The sequence below is a fragment of the Tursiops truncatus genome, chromosome 13 (assembly GCF_011762595.2).
Source record: "Tursiops truncatus isolate mTurTru1 chromosome 13, mTurTru1.mat.Y, whole genome shotgun sequence".
Classification (NCBI taxonomy): domain Eukaryota; kingdom Metazoa; phylum Chordata; class Mammalia; order Artiodactyla; family Delphinidae; genus Tursiops; species Tursiops truncatus.
In genome coordinates this window covers 38,380,880-38,401,154 of record NC_047046.1, presented here as the reverse complement: position 1 = coordinate 38,401,154, position 20,275 = coordinate 38,380,880, and the positions used below count along the sequence as shown (strand labels likewise).

At 36.1% G+C, this 20,275-nt stretch overlaps 1 protein-coding gene across 2 annotated transcripts in view; it reads right to left on the bottom strand.

Moving 5' to 3' along the window:
* MIB1 (MIB E3 ubiquitin protein ligase 1) overlaps window positions 1-20,275 on the bottom strand; it is a 116,598-nt gene that overhangs the window by 5,700 nt on the left and 90,623 nt on the right. Inside the window, exons 14-21 of one of the 2 annotated variants that reach the window (XR_012325347.1) lie at window positions 17,961-18,047; window positions 16,040-16,201; window positions 13,450-13,631; window positions 11,868-12,060; window positions 6,926-7,004; window positions 3,339-3,452; window positions 1,809-1,909; window positions 1,039-1,191 (exon numbers count right to left, since the gene is read on the bottom strand). Coding sequence is in view for 1 of the 2 variants with exons in the window: in XM_033837613.2 (XP_033693504.1) it covers window positions 1,809-1,909; window positions 3,339-3,452; window positions 6,926-7,004; window positions 11,868-12,060; window positions 13,450-13,631; window positions 16,040-16,201; window positions 17,961-18,047 (918 nt within the window). In the remaining variant the exon portion in view is untranslated. The remainder of the gene's footprint in view (window positions 1-1,038; window positions 1,192-1,808; window positions 1,910-3,338; window positions 3,453-6,925; window positions 7,005-11,867; window positions 12,061-13,449; window positions 13,632-16,039; window positions 16,202-17,960; window positions 18,048-20,275) is intronic. The other variant, XM_033837613.2, reaches the window with a different exon arrangement.

Genomic DNA, 20,275 nt, shown 5'->3' with positions numbered 1-20,275 from the left:
ATAAAAACATATTTTACCTTAATATATCATAATACTTCATGCTGAATTAGACCTTTCCCAAATAACATAGAAATGAAATAATTAAATTAAAATGCCTAGATTAATAAACCAGGCCTAAAGCCTATATGAAAATGTGGTAACCAACTCTGACAATATCAGAAATCATTGTGAAGAAAACAACAGAAAAAAAGAACCATAATCTAACTTGCTAGCTCCATTCTTCCAAAGTAAATTTTCACATTTATCCTTGAAGTTTTGAGAAGCAAATTTGTAGAAAAATCGTAACTTTTTATTTTAAAAAGGCAAAGCAGCTTTTTAAAATTAAATTAGTTTCTTTTTCATTAAACTTTCCAGAGGTCTATGTAGTTAATTAATAACTTCCAAAAGTAAACACATCTGTGCAGTCTGGGTTAAGTTACTTTGGATTAATATATGCTTAATAGCACATAAAATTAATCTTTGTCTTTTAAAGAGACATTGGGGTAATAGAAAGATTGGAGATTTAAAATTTAAAAAGAGACTTATTCAGATACTTTCTCTTGGTAACCTGGAAGGGATCCCTGAAAGAAATTCCAACATTCCACAGAAAATAAGTTTTAACTGTTTAAATACTTTAGTGATGAAATATGGCCATGAAGATTATTTAAGAAAGAAAACACTTCAGATAGAAAAGACAAGAGTGAGACTCTTAACAACATGGCAACACTGATGTGACTGCCAAACTAGAGAAAGAACACCCTTTGCTACTCAATCTTTTCATTTGATTCAATCCTTTGAATCAAATCAGATTTAACTGGTGGGTCAAATGGTAAGCTAAGGGGGAAAAAAAGACTTTTTTATTACCAGATACCTAAAAATTTTAGGTAACTTCATTTTACTGTTGCTTTTATTAAATATTAAGCAGATATGAAAGAGTACTTCTGTTGGTATGTATAAGATATAAAGAACAATATAACCACCACCCACCTTAACACATGAATATATATCCTCCTCCACCCCTCACTGATAACCACTATTCTGAATTTTGCATTTATTTACCTTTCTCTTGCTTTTCTCTTGCTTTTCTTTATTTACCTTTCTCTTGTTTTCTTTTTCTTTCTCTTGCTTTTCTTTATGTGTGTGTGTGTGTGTGTGTGTGTGTGTGCGCGCGCGCACGCGCATCCTTTTCTCCTTTTCACTGAAGTATCACATCTATACAGAAATGTGCACGATCATAAATGTATAGTTTAATAAATGTTCACAAACTGATCAAATGCAAGTAATCAACTTAGATCATGAAATGGAACTATCAATACTCTAGAAATTTCCCTCGTGCCCCCTCCCAGCCATCTCAGCCAAAAAAAACCACTACCCTTGATTTCAATCACCATCTGTGTGATTTTTTTCTTCCAAGTTTACATCCCCAAACAATATCCTATTTAGTTTTACGAGACAGTGACAAACTTTCCCAAGGTGTTTTTACTAATTTATATTCCCACCAGCACTGTATGACTTATGGCTGCTAAGTATTTTGCCTGAACACTTGATATTGACAGTTTCTAACATTTTTTTCCCCTCAATCTGATAGGTAGGAAAAGATACCTCAGTGTGGTGTAGCATTTTTTCATGTTGGTCACTGGTGCGTTTCCTATTTTGTAAAGTACTTGATGAAATCTTCTCATCAGACTTTGCTGATTGCAAATATTCAAACACTACAAGTGATACACTAATATGAACCACGCTTACTACAGAAAACACTAGTAATTTTATAGAAAATGATGAAATGCCGTTCTTCGAGTCACTGTTCACCATGAAGAAATCACTGTTACCTGCTCTTTAATGTCCTGTAACTGCTGCTGCAGCTTCTGCACGTCTGCATTGACGTTGGTGTTATCCTTATCCTTTTGTAACACCGGAATATTCCCACTTGCTATATAGTACAGATAAAGAATCTTAATGTTACTGACTGTTTTGAAGCAAGAATGATTCTTTATTTCTAAAATCATTAGTTTTATTTATTAAAAACACAAGACTATTATTAGAATCCTCTTAAAAAATTTATTTTCCCACGTGGACAACAGAAACAGCAGTGACATCCATGTTATACTCCTTCATTTATAATCTTTGGAAAACAAATAGGCTTACACATTAATTTCTAATTATATTTAACTCAGCTAGACAATAGTCTACACACAGAGTACTGGGTTTTCCAAGGCTCTCCTTGTTTTGTTATTGATCTGAGATGAGGAACTCCATGAAAGAAAGGTCATGCTCTACTAAATGGAAGGAAATTTTTTATTTCCCTTTTCCTACTCTCTAGATTCTTGGTCTTTTACTCTAGCTAATCTGTCCCTAGGATTTTTATCCTGCCCTATCGGTGATAAAGAAAAAAAGCTCTGGGCATAAGTAGCTACGCTAATGTTCTTCCTCATCTGTACACAGAACAAAGAAATCAAAGAGACCATCCAGCTTATGTCTAGTGCAGAGATGAAAAATATTTTTATACAGCTGTACTACAGGTGACCCTTGAACAATGCAGGGGTTAATCAACAAATAACATAGTCTGCCCTCCACATCCATGGTTTCTCTACATTCCCAGATTCAACCAACCACACACGGACCGTGTAGTCCTGTAGTATTTACTACTAAAAAATATCCAAGTTTTGGGAGTTCCCTGGTGGCCCAGTGGTTAGGATTCCAGGCTTTCACTGACATGGCCCAGGTTCAATCCCTAGTTGGGGAACTGAGATCCCGCAAGCTGTGCAATATGGCCAAAAAAAAAAAAAAAAAAAAATCCAAGTTTAAATGGACCCTGGCAGTTCAAACCTGCGATGTTCGAGGGTCAACTGTACTGAAAAGGTTGAAGGTAAATAATTTACTTTTCATCTTTCCCCTTGTTCACTGGGTTACACTTCAGTTTATCTACAGTTACTGTGTCACAAAGAATTACTATTCCATAAAATACTTAAACACACGAGGTAAACCTATTTCATAAAATAATGAGGTTAATACTTGTGTAAATTGAGAAAATAATTTATAATATGATGTCCTCCCACCCTAAGACACAATAAATTTCATCTTAAAAATAGCCAGCAGGTTTTCTTTAAGCAAGAATACTACAATGCTCCTTATAACACACATGGAGGTTTCTTAAAAGACGAATGTTTAAAGGTCCATAATCATATTACAAGTTAGAAAAATACAATTTCAGGTTTCTAATAATGTAACAAGAGCAAAACCCTACCCGTTCCTTGTAGATTCAAGTCACATACCTTCTGTTTTACAAGGAGACAGTGTACTATGAGAAGACATGTCTATGAAAGTCCCAATAAGAAAGCGAAGTAAGAAAATCCACTTACAGATATCATCAGTGGCATCCTCTGAACTTTTCCCTCCACAACACATGATGAAGGGCACTCTTCGTTCAACTACTGCCCGACACTGCACACACTTTTTCATCAGATTAGCACAGTCTGGAAACAGCAATAGGACACTTCTCACAAAAGAGAACATGAACAGGGTTGCCTTCCTCTGCTCATTTTTCATAACTTAAATTTAACACTGAGATAAACACTAAGTTATATCAATACACAATTCTACCTTCTTAAAATGTTATCAACCTAAGAATGTATATTTTTGATTGGTAGCCTCTAGAATACAGAGCCCATCATCATGAAACTAATGACATTTTCTAATACATTGGAATAAACTGTGAGGAGGAGGAGGTTCTAAGTTTTTTAAAAATATGTAACGTAAATATTTCAAGATCTTAAGGCTTGAGAATAAAGGAGGGAGATACCTTTCATAAATTTAACTACTACAACAAGAATTATAAGGCTGCTCACATGATACTTTCTAAAAAAATACTTACTTTTGTAAATCGCTTATCTCTTAAATTCCTAAAATATGTTGAACAATTCTCTCCCTTCTATCAGACTGATGTAATCTAACAAGGAAATTGCTTAGTGACTACTTTTTTAATGTAGCAGTCAGGAAAATATCAAAAATGTATCATAATGGACTATCTTTCTAATTCCTATATATCGGCAGAATGCTTCCCCATTCCAAGAAGAAATACCAGGCACAATTCGATGTTATGGATTATTAATACTACACCTAAAGTTATTAATTATAAAATAACACAGTGTTTCAACATTCTTTCCCATTAGCATTTATTATGAAAAGTATACTCCATATCTTAGCCTATATACCAAGTGTCTTTGTCATTTCAAAAACAGGAAAAATAGCAAAAACTGTGGCAGGATGTCTTATGACAAGACAGTAAACCTTAACAAAGCACAAAACCACCAATGTGGACAAGGGGGTCACATACTCCCAACAGTACTTATGCTGGTGGACGGAGAATAACAATTCTCTGTCAAGGCCGATCCCGTGCCGAGGCCTAAACAGAGATGGGTCTGATGCTGGCCTAGGCAAGATGCACTAGGCAGGAGCTAATGTTAGTAGATACCTGGTTTGGGGTTTGTCTTCAATCTGAGGGCAGGTGTTTTTTCTTGAATTTAAAGAATTAATTTAATTGCCTGAGTATATAATATGTAACCACAATTATTTTAAATTCTTGTAGCTATTAAGTTAGGTTGTTATATTGTTTATATAAAATCTTTCTTCCATCCCTCCAAAAGGGATGTAATTTCCCCTTCCTTTGATTACTGTGATGTGGGGACTGGACCACCTGCTGTACTGTATACTCCTTGAGAAAGGGACATTTTCCACCTCAATTTCATCTTCCCTAGCAAATAAATGTTTACCAATGATCTGTAAAATGGAGAAAACTCTACTTCTTAGGTTTCTTGTAAAGATAAAAGAGGAAACACTCAGAAAAAGATTAAAATGCCTGGTACAAATTAAGAGCTCAATAAAAGTTAGCTGTTGCTTTTGTTACATTCTAAAGCAAAAATAATGTAAAAACGTTGGGAAACTCCTGGGGGAAAATATTACTTTAAGGCTCTAGAATCTGTATTACCAACTACTAACTATAACCAGCTTTCAAGTCACTTTGGTCTCTGACAGGGTCAGCAAACCCAACCAGTCACTTGTTTTTATAAATAAAGTTTTAATGGAAAACAGTCCCGCCCATTTGTTTACATATTGTCTGTGGTTGTTTTTGCACTACAATGGAAGAGGTAAGCAATTGGAAAGAGTTGAGGTGTTACTACAGAAATCATGTGGCCCACAAAGCCAAAAATATGTTTTATTTGACCCTTTACAGAAAATGTTTGCTAACTCCTGGGCTATGAAAATTTACATAACCTGAGCTCTTTTTTACTTAAGACAGAATTCTCTTTCTTCATGCCCTCTGACAGCTGATAATAGCCATTATACCAGTCTTTGGTAAACAGAAACAATTACGTGGAGCAGAATGTTACAGTAGAAAACCTTGATCCTTTCTTAGTTGACGAGGTGTCTATCAAAATGAAAAAAACAAATAAACAAACAAAACACCAATGCTTAAAGCAAATCTGTGCCAATGAGATTAATCTATTACACAGTTTGTTACTTTAGTCAAATGTTATATGAAAAACCAACACCTAACTGACTGAAACACCATGCTTTACTTTGGGTCCATTTAAGTGAAATATAAATTGTTAAACTTATTTAAAATTCTTCACTGACAAGTAAAAAGCAAAAAGGAGGATATTAATACTAAGTATATTAACTTGAAAAGAATAAGGGAGATATATAAAAGCAAAGCTTAAAACTCCTCTTAAACTTTAATATCATCCTCACAAAGAAGATTTCTATAAGCTCTCTTGACATAGAGGTTAAGGAAGGTTAAGAAGGCCAGAAATTATTGCCCCAAATGGTTGCTGTGGGTGGTTCAGTGGGGGGAAAGTATACAGGAGAGGCAACATAAAGGTGAAGATGTGTTAATTTCATATGTGAAAAAAGGCTAGACTAAATGTATCAACACTCATTTTCGGAAATAAATTTCTCCTGCGTGTGAGAAGTGGTCATTTTGTGCTCATACAACAAATGAAATAAAAAGCTAAGCTGGACCCTCCTACACTGTTGGTGGGAATATAAATTGGTACAGCTCCTATGGAGGACAGTATGGAGGTTCCTTAAAAAACTAAAAATAGAGCTACCATATGATCCACAATCCCATGCCTGGGCATATACCTGGGGAAAACCATAATTTGAAAAGATACATGCACCCCAATGTTCACTGCAGCACTATTTACAATAGCCAGGACATGGAAGCAACCTAAATGTCCACTGACGGAGGAATGGATAAAGAAGATGCGGTACATATATACCATGGAATATTACTCAGCCATAAAAAAGAAGGAAAGAATGCCATTTGCAGCAACATGAATGGACCTAGAGATCATCATACTAAGTGAAGTAAGTCAGACAGAGAGGGACAAGTATTGTCTGATACTGCTGAACTTATTGACAAAATAGAAATCGAGTTACAAATGTAGAAAACAATCTTATGGTTACCAGGAAGGAAGGAAGGGGGAGAGGGATAAATGGGAGACTGGGATTGACATCTACACGCTACTATATATAAAACAGATAACTAATAAGGACCTACTGTATAGCACAGGGAACTCTACCCAATACTCCGTAATAACCTATATGGGAAAATAATCTAAAAAGAGTGGGTATGTGTGTAACTGACCCACTCTGCTGTACAGCAGAAAGTAATACAACACTGTAAATCAACTATACTCCAAAAAAAAAAAGAAAAGAAAAGAAAAGAAAAAGCTGAGCTGGGAGAATGCAGTACATCGAGTCTTCCCTAACACTTAGGACTAAGGAGGGAAAGAGGTGACACTCTTGTACAGAGAACAGACGGAGGGTTCTAGAGGCCCACCAACTCCTCTGTTTGTGAGTTATTAAAAAAGTAATTCAAAGACATAATTTGTTTCACTTTTTACTTTTATAATAATTCTGAGGAAGTTCTGTATGGGCTACTTACTCTCACAAGCACACATGTGTCCGCAAGGCTGAAAAAGAACAGCTGCTTTCTTGTCAGAACATACCACACATTCTTCAATCTGCAAAAAAGAGGTTACAGCAAAAGCGTAAACATCTACAAATACATCTAGTGACTCTAACAGTTCCTTCTGTATCCAAATGTATTTCTCCTCTATAAGGAAACACTCCTGCAAAGAAGAATTTAACACACACTTCTCTGTCCTCTACTTTCTTGGTTACTCATTTTCACATCTTTGAAGACCCCAGCTAAACTGGTCTAGCTCCACTTTAGTCTCCCTACCTGTCCTAAAAAATGATACAGAAAAACTCCATTTCTTCTGAGGTCAGGGAGAACAGACTAGACTTCAATTTTCTTTTTTTTTTCTTTTTTTTTTTAAATTACTTTGAGGACTTCCCTAGCAGTCCAGTGGTTAAGACTCTGCCTTCCAATGCAGGGGGTGTGGGTTTGATCCCTGGTCAGGGAGCTAAGATCCCACATGCCTTGGGGGCCAAAAAACAAAAAAACCCAAACAAAAAATAGAAGCAATATTGTAACAAATTCAACAAAGACTTTAAAAATGGTCCACATCAAAAAAAAAAAAAAACTACTTTGGAGAGAAAAATCAAAAGAACAAATGACTAAGATAGATTTCTAATATTCATAAAATTCTAGCCACATTAGCCAGACAGCTAAAGCTTAAGGGGGATTTTTCTGTTTACCCACATCCGAGGAATTCCACCTAACTCATCCTTTCCCAGGACTTGGAATTCCCCCACACTGGCTGAAGCCCAGAGCTCTGGACTATTCTTTTCGCCTGATCTCCACAAGTCCTCCACAACCTATTCATAATTTCCCTCAATTTTTCCTCCTCTTCTCCACTTAATCTGAGTTCTGCGTGTGTAACTATTTCTTAACTTTGCTCTGGTTCTCTGACTCCCATCTGCCTACTGCCCTTGGCCCCACATCCATCTTTCACTGATTCTCCTCCTTTCTGACACACATTCACCCCTATCTGTGTCATTTAACATTACTGACCAAAAATGATGACCACCACTTCACCTAAACAACCAAAATATTGGACCTTCCCAACTTAGACCTTGCTATGTACATAGAATTTACATAGTCGTAGTAGTCTAGTGGGAAGCAGTAAGACATGGTTAGTCAGGATCTTTATGTTCCTGCATTCCAATTCCAGCTCCAATACTAACAAATTACCTAACACTGTAGAGCCGCAGATTTTAAAAAATCTGAACAATAAAGAACAATCCTTCTTCACAAGGTGTTAAAGTGTCAATTAGAAGACAAGGAGAGGACTCAGGTGGCCCTTATTCAAGTATATCCTAGAACAATTCTAACTATGAGATAGGAGGGCATATTTTAAGTAAGACATAACAATACAGAGTAGAAGAAAGAGTTCTGAGAAATATTTAAGAAGACTTGGTAACTAATAAAATGTATAGAATGGTGAAGAAGAGATCTAAGATATCTGCTAAGTTTCTGACTTGATTTAAAACAGTTGAAAGAAACACATTTCAGTCGCCTACAGCTTATAGGATGCAAGACCAGGGTGTTCTTTCCAACTCTAGGATTATACATACAGGCTTTAAGACCTACTCAAGGTCAGACTATAACAAAGGCAATGTTTACCTTCAGTACACAAATCCAGCCCACAAACTGCAAACACTAAGCAGTACACTACCAGAAACACAGTGGGGAGCAGAGATAGGAAGACCCCAGAAATGGGCGACTAAGGAACCCATAGCCTGGAGGTAGGTACACTAACTTTTCATAGCTCCCAACAAAGTTTTTCCTCTCTCTAAAAAAACGGCTGAAATAAACAAATGGGACCTAATGAAATTTAAAAGCTTTTGCACAGCAAAGGAAACCATAAACAAGACGAAAAGACAACCCTCAGAATGGGAGAAAATATTTGCAAATGAAGCAACTGACAAAGGATTAATCTCCAAAATATACGAGCAGCACATATGGCTCAATAACACAAAAACAAACAACCCAATCAAAAAATGGGTGGAAGACCTAAATAGACATTTCTCCAAAGAAGACATGCAGACAGCCAACAAACACATGAAAAGATGCTCAACATCACTAATTATTAAGACAAATGCAAATCAAAACTATGATGAGGTATCACCTCACACCTGTCAGAATGGCCATCATCAAACAATCTACAAACAATAAATGCTGGAGAGGATGTGGAGAAAAGGGAACCGTCATACACTGCTGGTGGGAATGTAAATTGATATAGCCACTATGGAAAACAGTATGGAGATTCCTTAAAAAACTAAAAATAGAACTACCATATGACCCAACAATCCCACTACTGGGCATATACCCAGAGAAAACCATAATTCAAAAAAACACATGCACCCCAATGTTCATAGCAGACCTGTTTACAACAGCCAGGACCTGGAAGCAACCTAAATGTCCATCAACAGAGGAATGGATAAAGAAGATGTGGTACATATATACCATGGAATATTACTCAGCCATAAAACAGAATGAAATTGGGTCATTTGCAGAGACGTGGATGGACCTAGAGACTGTCATACAGAGTGAAGTCAGTCAGAAAGAGAAAAGCAAATATCATATAATAATGCATATACGTGGAATCTAGAAAAATGGTACAGATGATCTCATTTGCAAAGCAGAAACAGAGACACAGATGTAGAGAACAAATGCACGGATACCAAGGGGGAAAGGGGTGGGGTGGATGGAATTGGGAGACTGGGATTGACACATATACATTATTGATACTATGTATAAAATAGACAACTGATGGGAACACACTGTACAGCACATGGAACTCTACCTAATGCACTGTGGTGACCTAAAAGGGAAGGAAGTCCAAAAGGGAGGGGATCTCTCTATGTGTATGGCTGATTCATTTTGTTGTGCACCAGAGGCTAACACAACATTGTAAAGCAACCATACACCAATGAAAATTAATTAAAAACAAAATAAAATAAAGGAAGGGCTGAGGACCATGGCTAAATTTCAAAGGTGTGTGAGTCAGCTATCTGGCTGGCTAATATGCTAAAAAGAAAAGTAGGCACAGTATGGGTGAAAGAAGTGAAAATCCCAAACTTTAGCAACTAGACAGACAAAAGTCTCAAGAGCAATGACGACACGGAGGTGAAACTCTGATTGATCTAGCCATTTATTTGTACGTAAGGAGCATCTTCATATAAATATTTTAAGAACTGTATGTGCTAAATACTGGTCAAACATTAAAATGTGACAATTAAAAAAAGTAAATTAGATATTATGTGTACAGTGTCTAGTTCAATGCCTAATATAAAATCAGCGCTTAATACATGATGATTCTCTTCTCCTCTCTATATAAAAGATGTGTTGGTTTTTAAAATGATTCCCGATGCAACTGTCTACATATCTGAATTGCTGATAAAGAGTTTAAAATTATCTAGCAAACCAATCTAATAATCATTTACTTACCCATTCAGCTATTATTAAAAAAAAAATTTTCTAAGCATAACTTTTACCCCTTCTGGATTTTTTTCCTGAGATTACATTCCCAGGAGTGGAATTACTATATCAAAGCATATTTATTGTAACTGTTTGTATATATATTGTCAGGATGGTCTCTCAAAAAAATGTAAACCCATTTATTCAGCCAACTGCAGTGTTAAGAGAGTACTCATTTCTCTTTCCTAGCTAGCATTATTTAAAGTTTATTTTTGCTAATTGGACAAGAATGGCTAATAATAGTTCATAATTTTTAATTTGTATTTCTTTAATTGCTAAAGAGACCAAGTTTGTTTATTCTCCCTCTCTCCAAATACTAGTTTTACAATTTGTTTTATCTTCAGTGAAGATGTTCACAATCCTTTAACCACTTGGGGTCGCTATTTCTTTACATTCGAAGGCTCTGCAACGAACCTGGCAAATCTCTTTGGTGGGTATGTAAGTTTTTCTACTTTTGTACAGGTTTGAAAATTCCATAACTTAAAATACAAACAGACTCCTTACTAATTCTTGGAATTCAGAACTGGTCTAAAAAGGAGTGACAACATAATCCTTCCTCTCTACCTTCCTGTTCTGTCAACCCTCCCTTGCAGACATTGGTTTTAATTCTGTCTGTGTATCATAACACAGAGGAAAGAACAGTGACTTAAGAATCAGGAAAACTGCACTGAAGACCCAACTGTCAGTGTACTTCTTTGAGCTTTGCTTTTTTCAATTATTTCAGTAAAGCAAAATGAGTAAGATGGAAAAGCACTCAGTTACATGGGAAAAAAAAATGAAACCAGAAACCCAGAAAAGAATACTGCTTCTCAAAAAGCAAAAGGAGTCAGATAAGATAAAAAGTTCAGAGGAGATACAGAATTTGACCACCAAAAACTGCAGGATGATCAGACTTTATTTGCCTAATGGTGGGATACAGTACGAAATGAATAGCATTGTCTATGAAGTTTTCTTGCCCAGTATGTCTAAGCTGACCCTAATCAAGCAGTTAGATCTAACTTCCAGTTTACAAAAACACAAAGGATATAGAAACAAATTAAAGAACACCATGATAAAAATCAAATAAATCCAGAATGTGTGATATTCTACCGAAAATCAACTAGTCTTTTACAAAGAGGAATACAAAACAACCCACATGTACTCAAAAAAGGTGCAATATACAAGTAACTACAACACAGAGTGAAATTAAATACACCTTTGGGTTATAAGGCGCTTTGAAAGTAAAACAGTAGATTACTTTTATTTTTAACTAGTACTGTAGTTTACATATTTCAACTGGTGTCTTGATAAATGTATAAATCATACATTCCCATATTTAGATCAGTCTTAGGAAGAACAAAATTAAAAGACACGTGGCATCATATAATCTTATTTATCATTAACTGTAGTCTTAAAGAACTTCAAAAAATAATAAAATGCTATATTAAAAACATATTACCTTTGTCCTGGATTGAACTTGTTCTTTACAGATGAGGCATTTCTTGACTCGTGGAGAACACAAAGAACAGGTAGCAATATGTCCACATGGGCCAAAAAGAGTATCTCTCTTCATATCTGAGCACACCATACACTCTTCTAAGGTTTCAGAATCATTACTAATCATAGAAGGACTTCGAGAACCCACCTGACCACTAATTAAAAGAAAATATTTCTAATCAAGCCTCTGAGAATCTTCATATTACAAATTCATTAATTTAAATGTTTTTTAAAACATCTAGAGCATTAGTATGGGTAAAAAACTTTAGTTATGTTAAAAATTAAGCTTTAACATCTATATATGAAACATTGTATACTATATTTTTCTACTTCTCTGCATTTTTACATACTTCTAGTACAATTCAAATTTCAATTCAACAAATCCTCACCCAATGGAAAAGAGTGAATCTTCTTCTAACAAAGAAATCAAACACCCTAGTTTTTAAAAATTAACATAAAGTTTCCCTCAGAAACTGTTTTATCTATATAGGACCATTTGAGGAAGACACAGGATATAGGAATAAAACAAAAATCCTAACTAGAGCCCATGTTAGTTATGTTAACTACAGACAGAATGAAGCTTTATCAGAGTCCACAACTGACAGGGCACTTTGGAAAATATGTCACTACAGCTGCTGTTTTGACATTTAAGTGTATCCTTACACTTAAGGAGCATAAAATTCTATTACAGAAAGACAGAACACGTCTATAAATATATATATACAAGACATAAAAATACATATGCACAACCAACTACAGGTACAGATAGAAAAGGGACACTCTGTTTCCACTAGGATCTTCAGAAACTCATGAATACGCGGGCTCACATGTACACATTCAAAGTGGTTTCCCCTTACACCCCAGTGTTTAAGTTATTGCTACAGTAATTACAGTGCCTCTATTTATATATTTTTAGATGCATTCTGCCTTGCTCTAATAAAATGCCCCTTAAGAATATACTTAAAGAAATGTATATACCTCTATATAAAATTGAATACTACTCAGCCATAAAGAATGAAACAATGCCATTTGCAGCAATATGGATAGACCTAGTGATTATCATACTAAGTGAAGAGAGTCAGACAAAGACAAATATAGGATATCACTTACATGTGGAATCTAAAATATGATACAAATGAACTTATTTACAAAACAGAAACAGACTCAGACATAGAAAACAAACTTATGGTTACCAGAGGGGAAAGAGGTGGGGGGGGGGGCAGATAAATTAGGAGTTTGGGATTAGCAGATACAAACTACTATATATAAAATAAACAATAAGTTCCTACTGTATAGCACAGGGAATTATATTCAATATCCTGTAATAAACCATAACGGAAAATATGTATATATATGTATAACTGAATCCCTTTGCTGTACACCAGAAATTAACACATTGTAAATCAACTATACTTCAATAAGAAATAAAATAGAATAGAATAAAAAAGAAATGTATATACCTCATTATATTAATTTCCCTATAACTGTGGAACCACATGATACTTTATGTACAGAATATTAGGTTTTATGATAATAATACAAACCTGACTTTTTCTTTATGACACTTTGCCAGTGCCTTGCAGAGACTTGGATCAGGACAGAGATCAAGTGGCGACTGACCCTTCTTATTTCGAATGCTAAGGTCAGCACCATTAGCAGCCAAAAAACAGGCAATAGATGCTGCACTCTTCTTCTCGGCTCCCTGGGTACCAAGTCCCATTATTAACTGAAATCAAATGAAAAAAAGTCATTATTTTCCCTTTAGGAATCTGTTATCAATTCTTATCACCATATATATATATATATATATATATATATATATATATATATATATATATATATGCAAGAATGTGTGTGTATATGTGTGTGGTGTGCATGTGCTTGCGTATATATGTATGTATATATGAATATGTATGTGTGGTAAAAAATATGTCTGGCAAGACTATATAGATGTGGTGGACACTTATGAGTTGCAGTCCTAGCATCCTTCCTCCATGACACCTACCCCCCAATTTCCTCAGGTGTATTGTATGAGGACTGACCCATCTCCAGTTTTAGAGATGAACCAAAGATGGCTCAAACCACTCAGAGACCCACCTCATCTATGTAATTAGTTCAGGGGTGACACATAACCTAAATCAGGTCAATTAAGGCCAATAAAACTCAAGAACAAGACTTCTGATTGAGATATTGAGGAGACAGTCTCCCTTTTCTACTCAATTTGTCTCTGGAACTGCTAGCAACCAACGTGAAACAAAAAGGGAAGAGACAACTGAGAAATGAACCAACCAGGAATTAAGCCACGAAGTGGAGAATGAGACAGATCAGGTCCTACTGTCATCTGAGCTTCTGACTCACACATCTTGTCTGATAATAGTCATAATAATTGTTAATATTTATGGAGCATCTACAATGGACTAAGAACTATTTTAAGCAGTTTCCATGAATTAACTCATTTAATCTTTACAACCTTATGGAGGTAGTTACTCACTTCCCCTCGTTTCAAAATGAGAAAAATGAGGCACATAGGAGTTAGAGTATTTACCGATGGTCATATAGAAAAGCAGCAATTCTCAAACACTTTGGTCTCAGAACCCTTTACATTCTTAAAAATGAATCTAAAATTCATATGGAAACATGAAGGACTCGGAATAGGCAAACAACTTTGAAAAAGAAGAAGAGACTTATACCACTGACTTCAACATTTATTACAAAGCTACTGTAATCAAGACAGTGGGTTGACATCACATAGATAAAGACACAGATCAATAGAAGAGAACTGATTTTAGATAAAGGCACAACAGGCAATTCAGTAGAAAAAGAAAGTCTTTTCAAACAAATGGGGCTGGAATGACTGTATATCCACAAAGAAACAAAAAACAAAAAAGAACTTTGACCCATACCTCATATTATGCATATAAAAATTAACTCAAAATGAATCACAGACCTAAATGTAACAGCTAAAACTTTATAAACTTCTAGTACAAAATAGGAGAAAACCTTAGTGACCTTGGATTTAGCAAAGATTTCTCAGGACACAAACAATAAAAGAAAAATTGGTCAATCAGACTTCATTAAAATTAAGAACCTCTGTTCTTTGAAAAATACTGTTAAAAGAATGAAAAGAGGGCTTCCCTAGTGGCGCAGTGGTTAAGAATCCACCTGCCAGGCTTCCCTGGTGGCACCGTGGTTGAGAGTCCACCTGCCGATGCAGGGGACACGGGTTCGTGCCCTGGTCTGGGAAGATCCCACATGCCGTGGAGCAGCTGGGCCTGTGAGCCATGGCCACTGAGCCTGCGCATCCGGAGCCTGTGCTCCACAACGGGAGAGGCCACAACAGTGAGCGGCCCGCATACAGCAAAAAAAAAAAAAAAAAAAAAAAAAGAATCCACCTGCCAATGCAGGGGACACGGGTTTGAGCCCCTGTCTGGGAAGATCCCACATGCCATGGAGCAACTAAGCCCGTGTGCCACAACTACTGAAGCCCACACACCTAGAGCCCATGCTCCGCAACACAAGAAGCCACCACAACAAGAAGCTCACACACCACAATGAAAAGCAGCCCCCAGTCGCTGCAACTAGAGAAAGCCCGTGTGCAGCAATGAAGACCCAACGCAGCCAAAAATAAATAAATAAATAAATAAAATTTTTAAAAAGAATGAAAAGACAAGTTACAGACTGGGAGAAAGTATGTGCATACCACATATCTGATAAAGAACTTGTATTCAGTTTATAAAAAGAACCCTCAAAACTTAGTAGTAAGAAAACAGCTCAACAAAACAATGAAGAAGGTCTGAAGAGACACTTCATCAAATATACATGAGTGGTGAACAAGCAAATGAAAAGATGTTCAATACCAGCAGTCATAAGGAAATGCAAATTCAAACCACAAAAAGATAACACAATACTCCTGTTTGAATGGCTAAAGTTATAAAAGGAGAACCAAACAACTTTTAGTAAGAATGCAAAACAATACAGTTAGCATTGACTAGTATTTAGCTCATAAACTAAATTTGCACATTTGTAGCTCTGATGAAATATCTTATCAGGTGCAAGTTAAATTAGCCATAAATATAAGCCTCTGCATTAAAAGATGCTCCCACTGGCACTGAATTAAAGATTATCTTTACTCACGGTGTTTTTGGATGGCTCCCAGGCAGCATCGACCTTCCCCACATCTTGCATATCTTGAAGCTGACGTAGCTGAGACAAAGTGTGATGCCTCAGAGCTTCATGCAAAGGAGTATCCCCATCCTTATCCTGAATATCTAATTTGGCACCTGCACGGACCAAAAGCTAGAAGAGAAAAACATCTTATTTTGCCAAAGTATTCCACCCACAAGAAGTTACAACATCTCTAAAGTAACAGTGTGAGAGCCCTGGACCTATCTGACGGGGTTGCCGTGAAAGTTAATTATTCTTATGTATTTGCTTGCTAAATTACTCTATATCCAACCCTGTGACTCCTTACAAATAATGATGAACCTGGTTATTCAAATATATTGAATTAGAGAAAGCAGAAAGAAATAAGAACCAAAATGTTGCTCAATTAATCTACTCTAAGATCAAGATAACTGGGGGAAATTCAGGACATTTTTTTTCTCATTTTAATTTCAGACATGTGAGTTGGGATATTTTAAGTATTTCCAATAGGACCAAATCATAACGTTCAAAATTCTTCTATTATTTAAATAAGCAAGTTATTTATTTCCATTCTCTTTGGTTAATTTTCTCCAAATGTATGGTTATAAGGGTTGTAAGTCCAAATATCAGAGAAATGAAGAATTTTTGGCAAGGGGAATTTTAAATAATAATAAACGTGAAGTGTTTGCTAAACTGCAATCTCTTACATATAACACATAATCGATATATCTCAATCAATTTTTTAAATATATTTATTTATTTTTGGCTGCATTGGGTCTTCATTGCTGCACGCGGGCTTTCTCTAGTTTCAGCGAGTGCGGGTTACTCTTGGTTGCGGTGCACTGGCTTCTCATTGCAGTGGCTTCTCTTGTTGCGGAGCACAGGCTCTAGGCACGTGGGCTTCAGTAGTTGTGGTACATGGGCTCAGCAGTCGTGGCTCACGGGCTCTAGAGCGCAGGCTCAGTAGTTGTGGCGCACGGGCTTAGTTGCTCCGCGGCATGTGGGATCTTCCCGGACCAGGGCTCGAACCCGTGTCCCCTGCATTGGCAGGTGGATTCTTAACCACTGAGCCACCACGGAAGCCCTCAATCGATATTTTAAGTGGTAAACATAAAACTTTGCTTACAGTGCTTCAACAAGTTCCCTAATCATTTCTGTAAATGTTATCAGAGTTTTAGAAAGATACCATACAAAGAAACCAATCTCAAGCACATGGTCCTACCTGTCTTGGCTAATTACTGTTTTCTTTTGTTTTGCTTGCTTTGTTTCAAAAAGATTATATAATGTCTCTGCAGGACAGTTTCTCAAATTTGAACATGCATCACAATTACCTGGGGGCCTGTTAAACCACAGATTGCTAGTTCCCACCCTTGGAGGTTCTGATTTGGTTGGTCTGAGGTGGGGCCCAGGAACTGACTTTTCTACCAAAGTCTCAGGTGATGCTGATGCTGCTGCTTCAGCCTCCAAACTTTAAGAATCACTGCTCTACAAAAAAGTTGTAAACAGATAATCTTTCAAGTATTTTGACTGGAATCACCAGATTAGTAAAATAAAAATATACATGTCATCTTTTTTGGAATCTGTTCGGCAAATGTCTAGCCGAAGCCTTTAATTACAGTTCACTCTCAATTATAAAAATTAAAAGGGAGTATACTTTTAAAAAAAACAAATTTGTAAGTTACTCTGAAATCCTCTGATTTAATATTCTGGCAATTTACAAGTCTGGCAACAAAATTATAAAGACTTTGAATATCAGAATCTTAAGATTTTCCTTATTACAAATTAAAACTCTTTACTCAACTGATGTAAAATATTAGCCTAAAATCGTAATTTTTACCTCCAGCTATGCCTTTTGAGAAATCTAACAAAGTATGATTTAATAAGCAAAGATTCACTTTAGTAGACACGTTACCCTCACAATCTGGGTGTGCTGCCGCTCAACAGCAAGGTGTAGGGCAGTCTGCTGGTTCACATTCTGGATATCCAGGTTTGCGTTACCCTGAAGAAGAACAAGGCACACACAGTTGAATGTGACAAGAGGGAAGCATACTAAACTAACTCTTGGCAAAGAATCAGTACACTGGACACTACTGACCACACCCCCTTCCTAGGGGCTGGGACCTTGTTCTCATATGGTAACACAGGAAGAAGTGGATAGGGCAGCAAACTTTCTGAAGTATAACAGCAAGTTTAAAATAATTATTTTTATTATGGTGATTCCATCTAAGAACAGTTAAAGGACAAAGTACAGTACAAACACAGCTCCCTTTTAATCTCCATTATAGAGCAATGGACATAATCAGCTCATTTTAACTGTAAATATTTCCTGAAAATATATTAATGAGTCTTCACATTGGATCTAGATTTCTTTTAATGACCTAATAAGGTCGGTTCCTCTTGCTGCATAATTGAGCTCTTCCTCATTCAGTGAAAAGGAACTCTGCTGGAGGGTGAGAAGAAGATAACGCTTAATTAGTACATACAAACACTTATTGAAGGAAGAGCAGAAAGTCCCACCAGGGCCCTGAGATAGACAAAGGACCATGAGAACAGCTGATGCCAAGCACAGAGGAAAGGGACGGAGAAGCAAAAGCAATGAACACAGTGTCAGTGGACCTGGGTTCAAGTGTTGTCAGCTACGCGCTTTGTGAGTTTAAGCAAGCACTGTATCATTTCATGCCTATTTCCTCAGCTCCAAAATGGTAAGGGCACAACCTATTCCAGGGGTCAATGTGAGGATTAAGAAAAATAACAATGTCAAAATGCCTAGCACCATGTCTGGCATGATAAAAAATAATAATAAATTTTTTAAAATACTAAAATTAAGTAGAGGGCTACAGAGTCAAAAAGTAAACTGTATCATTCCATTTATGTCTTAGAACCATTCACGCCCTATGATCACAACTCTGACACCCCTACCTGTGCACCTGCTTGGTGCATCAGGTAGAGCTGAAACTCACTTATGGGAGTTTGGTTGGTCTGAACATGCTATGACATGTTTGAGAAAGTGGGAGTTTCTGGATTGTTTTTACTATTTACGTTTCTTTGAGTGCAATCATTAGGCTCCTGATCTCAGCCTGCTTTCCTTTTTTTTTTTTTTTTTGGCCGTGCCGCGTGGCTTATGGGATCTTAGTTCCCCAACCAGCAACTGACCAGCGATGGCTCATGGCAGTGAAAGTGCTGAGTCCTAACCAATGGACCACCAGTGAATTCCCTCAGGTTGTTTTCTTATCATGTCTGTTCTCATATAAATGCAGAAAGTGAGGGATCTCCTTTTAAGTTTTCTGAACTTTTTTCCATCATTTAGAATTTCCAAAGTAGTATTCATTGTATGGATATACCATAATTTGTTTATTCAGACACTAGTTGATGAACATTTGGTTTGCTTTCAGTTTAGGGCTATTACAAATAATGCTGCTACAAGCATTTAGTAGGAGTATTTCGCGGAAATGTGCCCTCAGTTCTCTTGGATACATATCTAGACGTGAGACTGCTGGGATGAATATATGTTTAACTTTATAAGAAACTGCTAAACTGTTTTTCAACATGGCTACCCTGAAAAACACCAGCAACGTTTGTGAATTCTAACTGCTCCACATCCTAATCAACACCTGGTTTTGTTGGCATTTTTAATTTTAGTCATTGTAGTTGGTGTAATTTCTGTTTTCCTAATGACCAATGGTAATTTAAGCAAGGTCACAAGATACATGGTAAATATATTTTAAAAACTGCAACTCTATATATTAGCAATATATAACTGGAAATTGAAATTTTAAAACAATACAATTTACCAATAGGATCAAAAAAATTACTTAAAGATAAACCTAATATGTGCAAGAGCAATCAAACTCCCCCAAAGACTTTTAATAGAAACTAATAACCTGATTCTAAAATGTACTGGGAAATTCCAAAGATCTAGAACATTAAAGTAGTTCTGAGAAAGAAAAACAAATTTAGAGGACTTACTCTAACTGATTTCAAGACTTACTATAAAGCAACAATGACCAAGACAGTGTGGTACTGGCTTAAGGTCAGTCGTTTGGATTTTGGATGAAAAGGAATTTATCATAATTAACAACACTTCTAAGAAAATTAATTTTAATAATAAAGGCTTACAATGGCAGGGGAAAGGTTTGTTTAACTTTTGAACTATTTTTTTACCTAAACTTCTGTAGTTTATGGAATGTCTATCTTATGATCTATGACCTAATTACACATAATGTACTA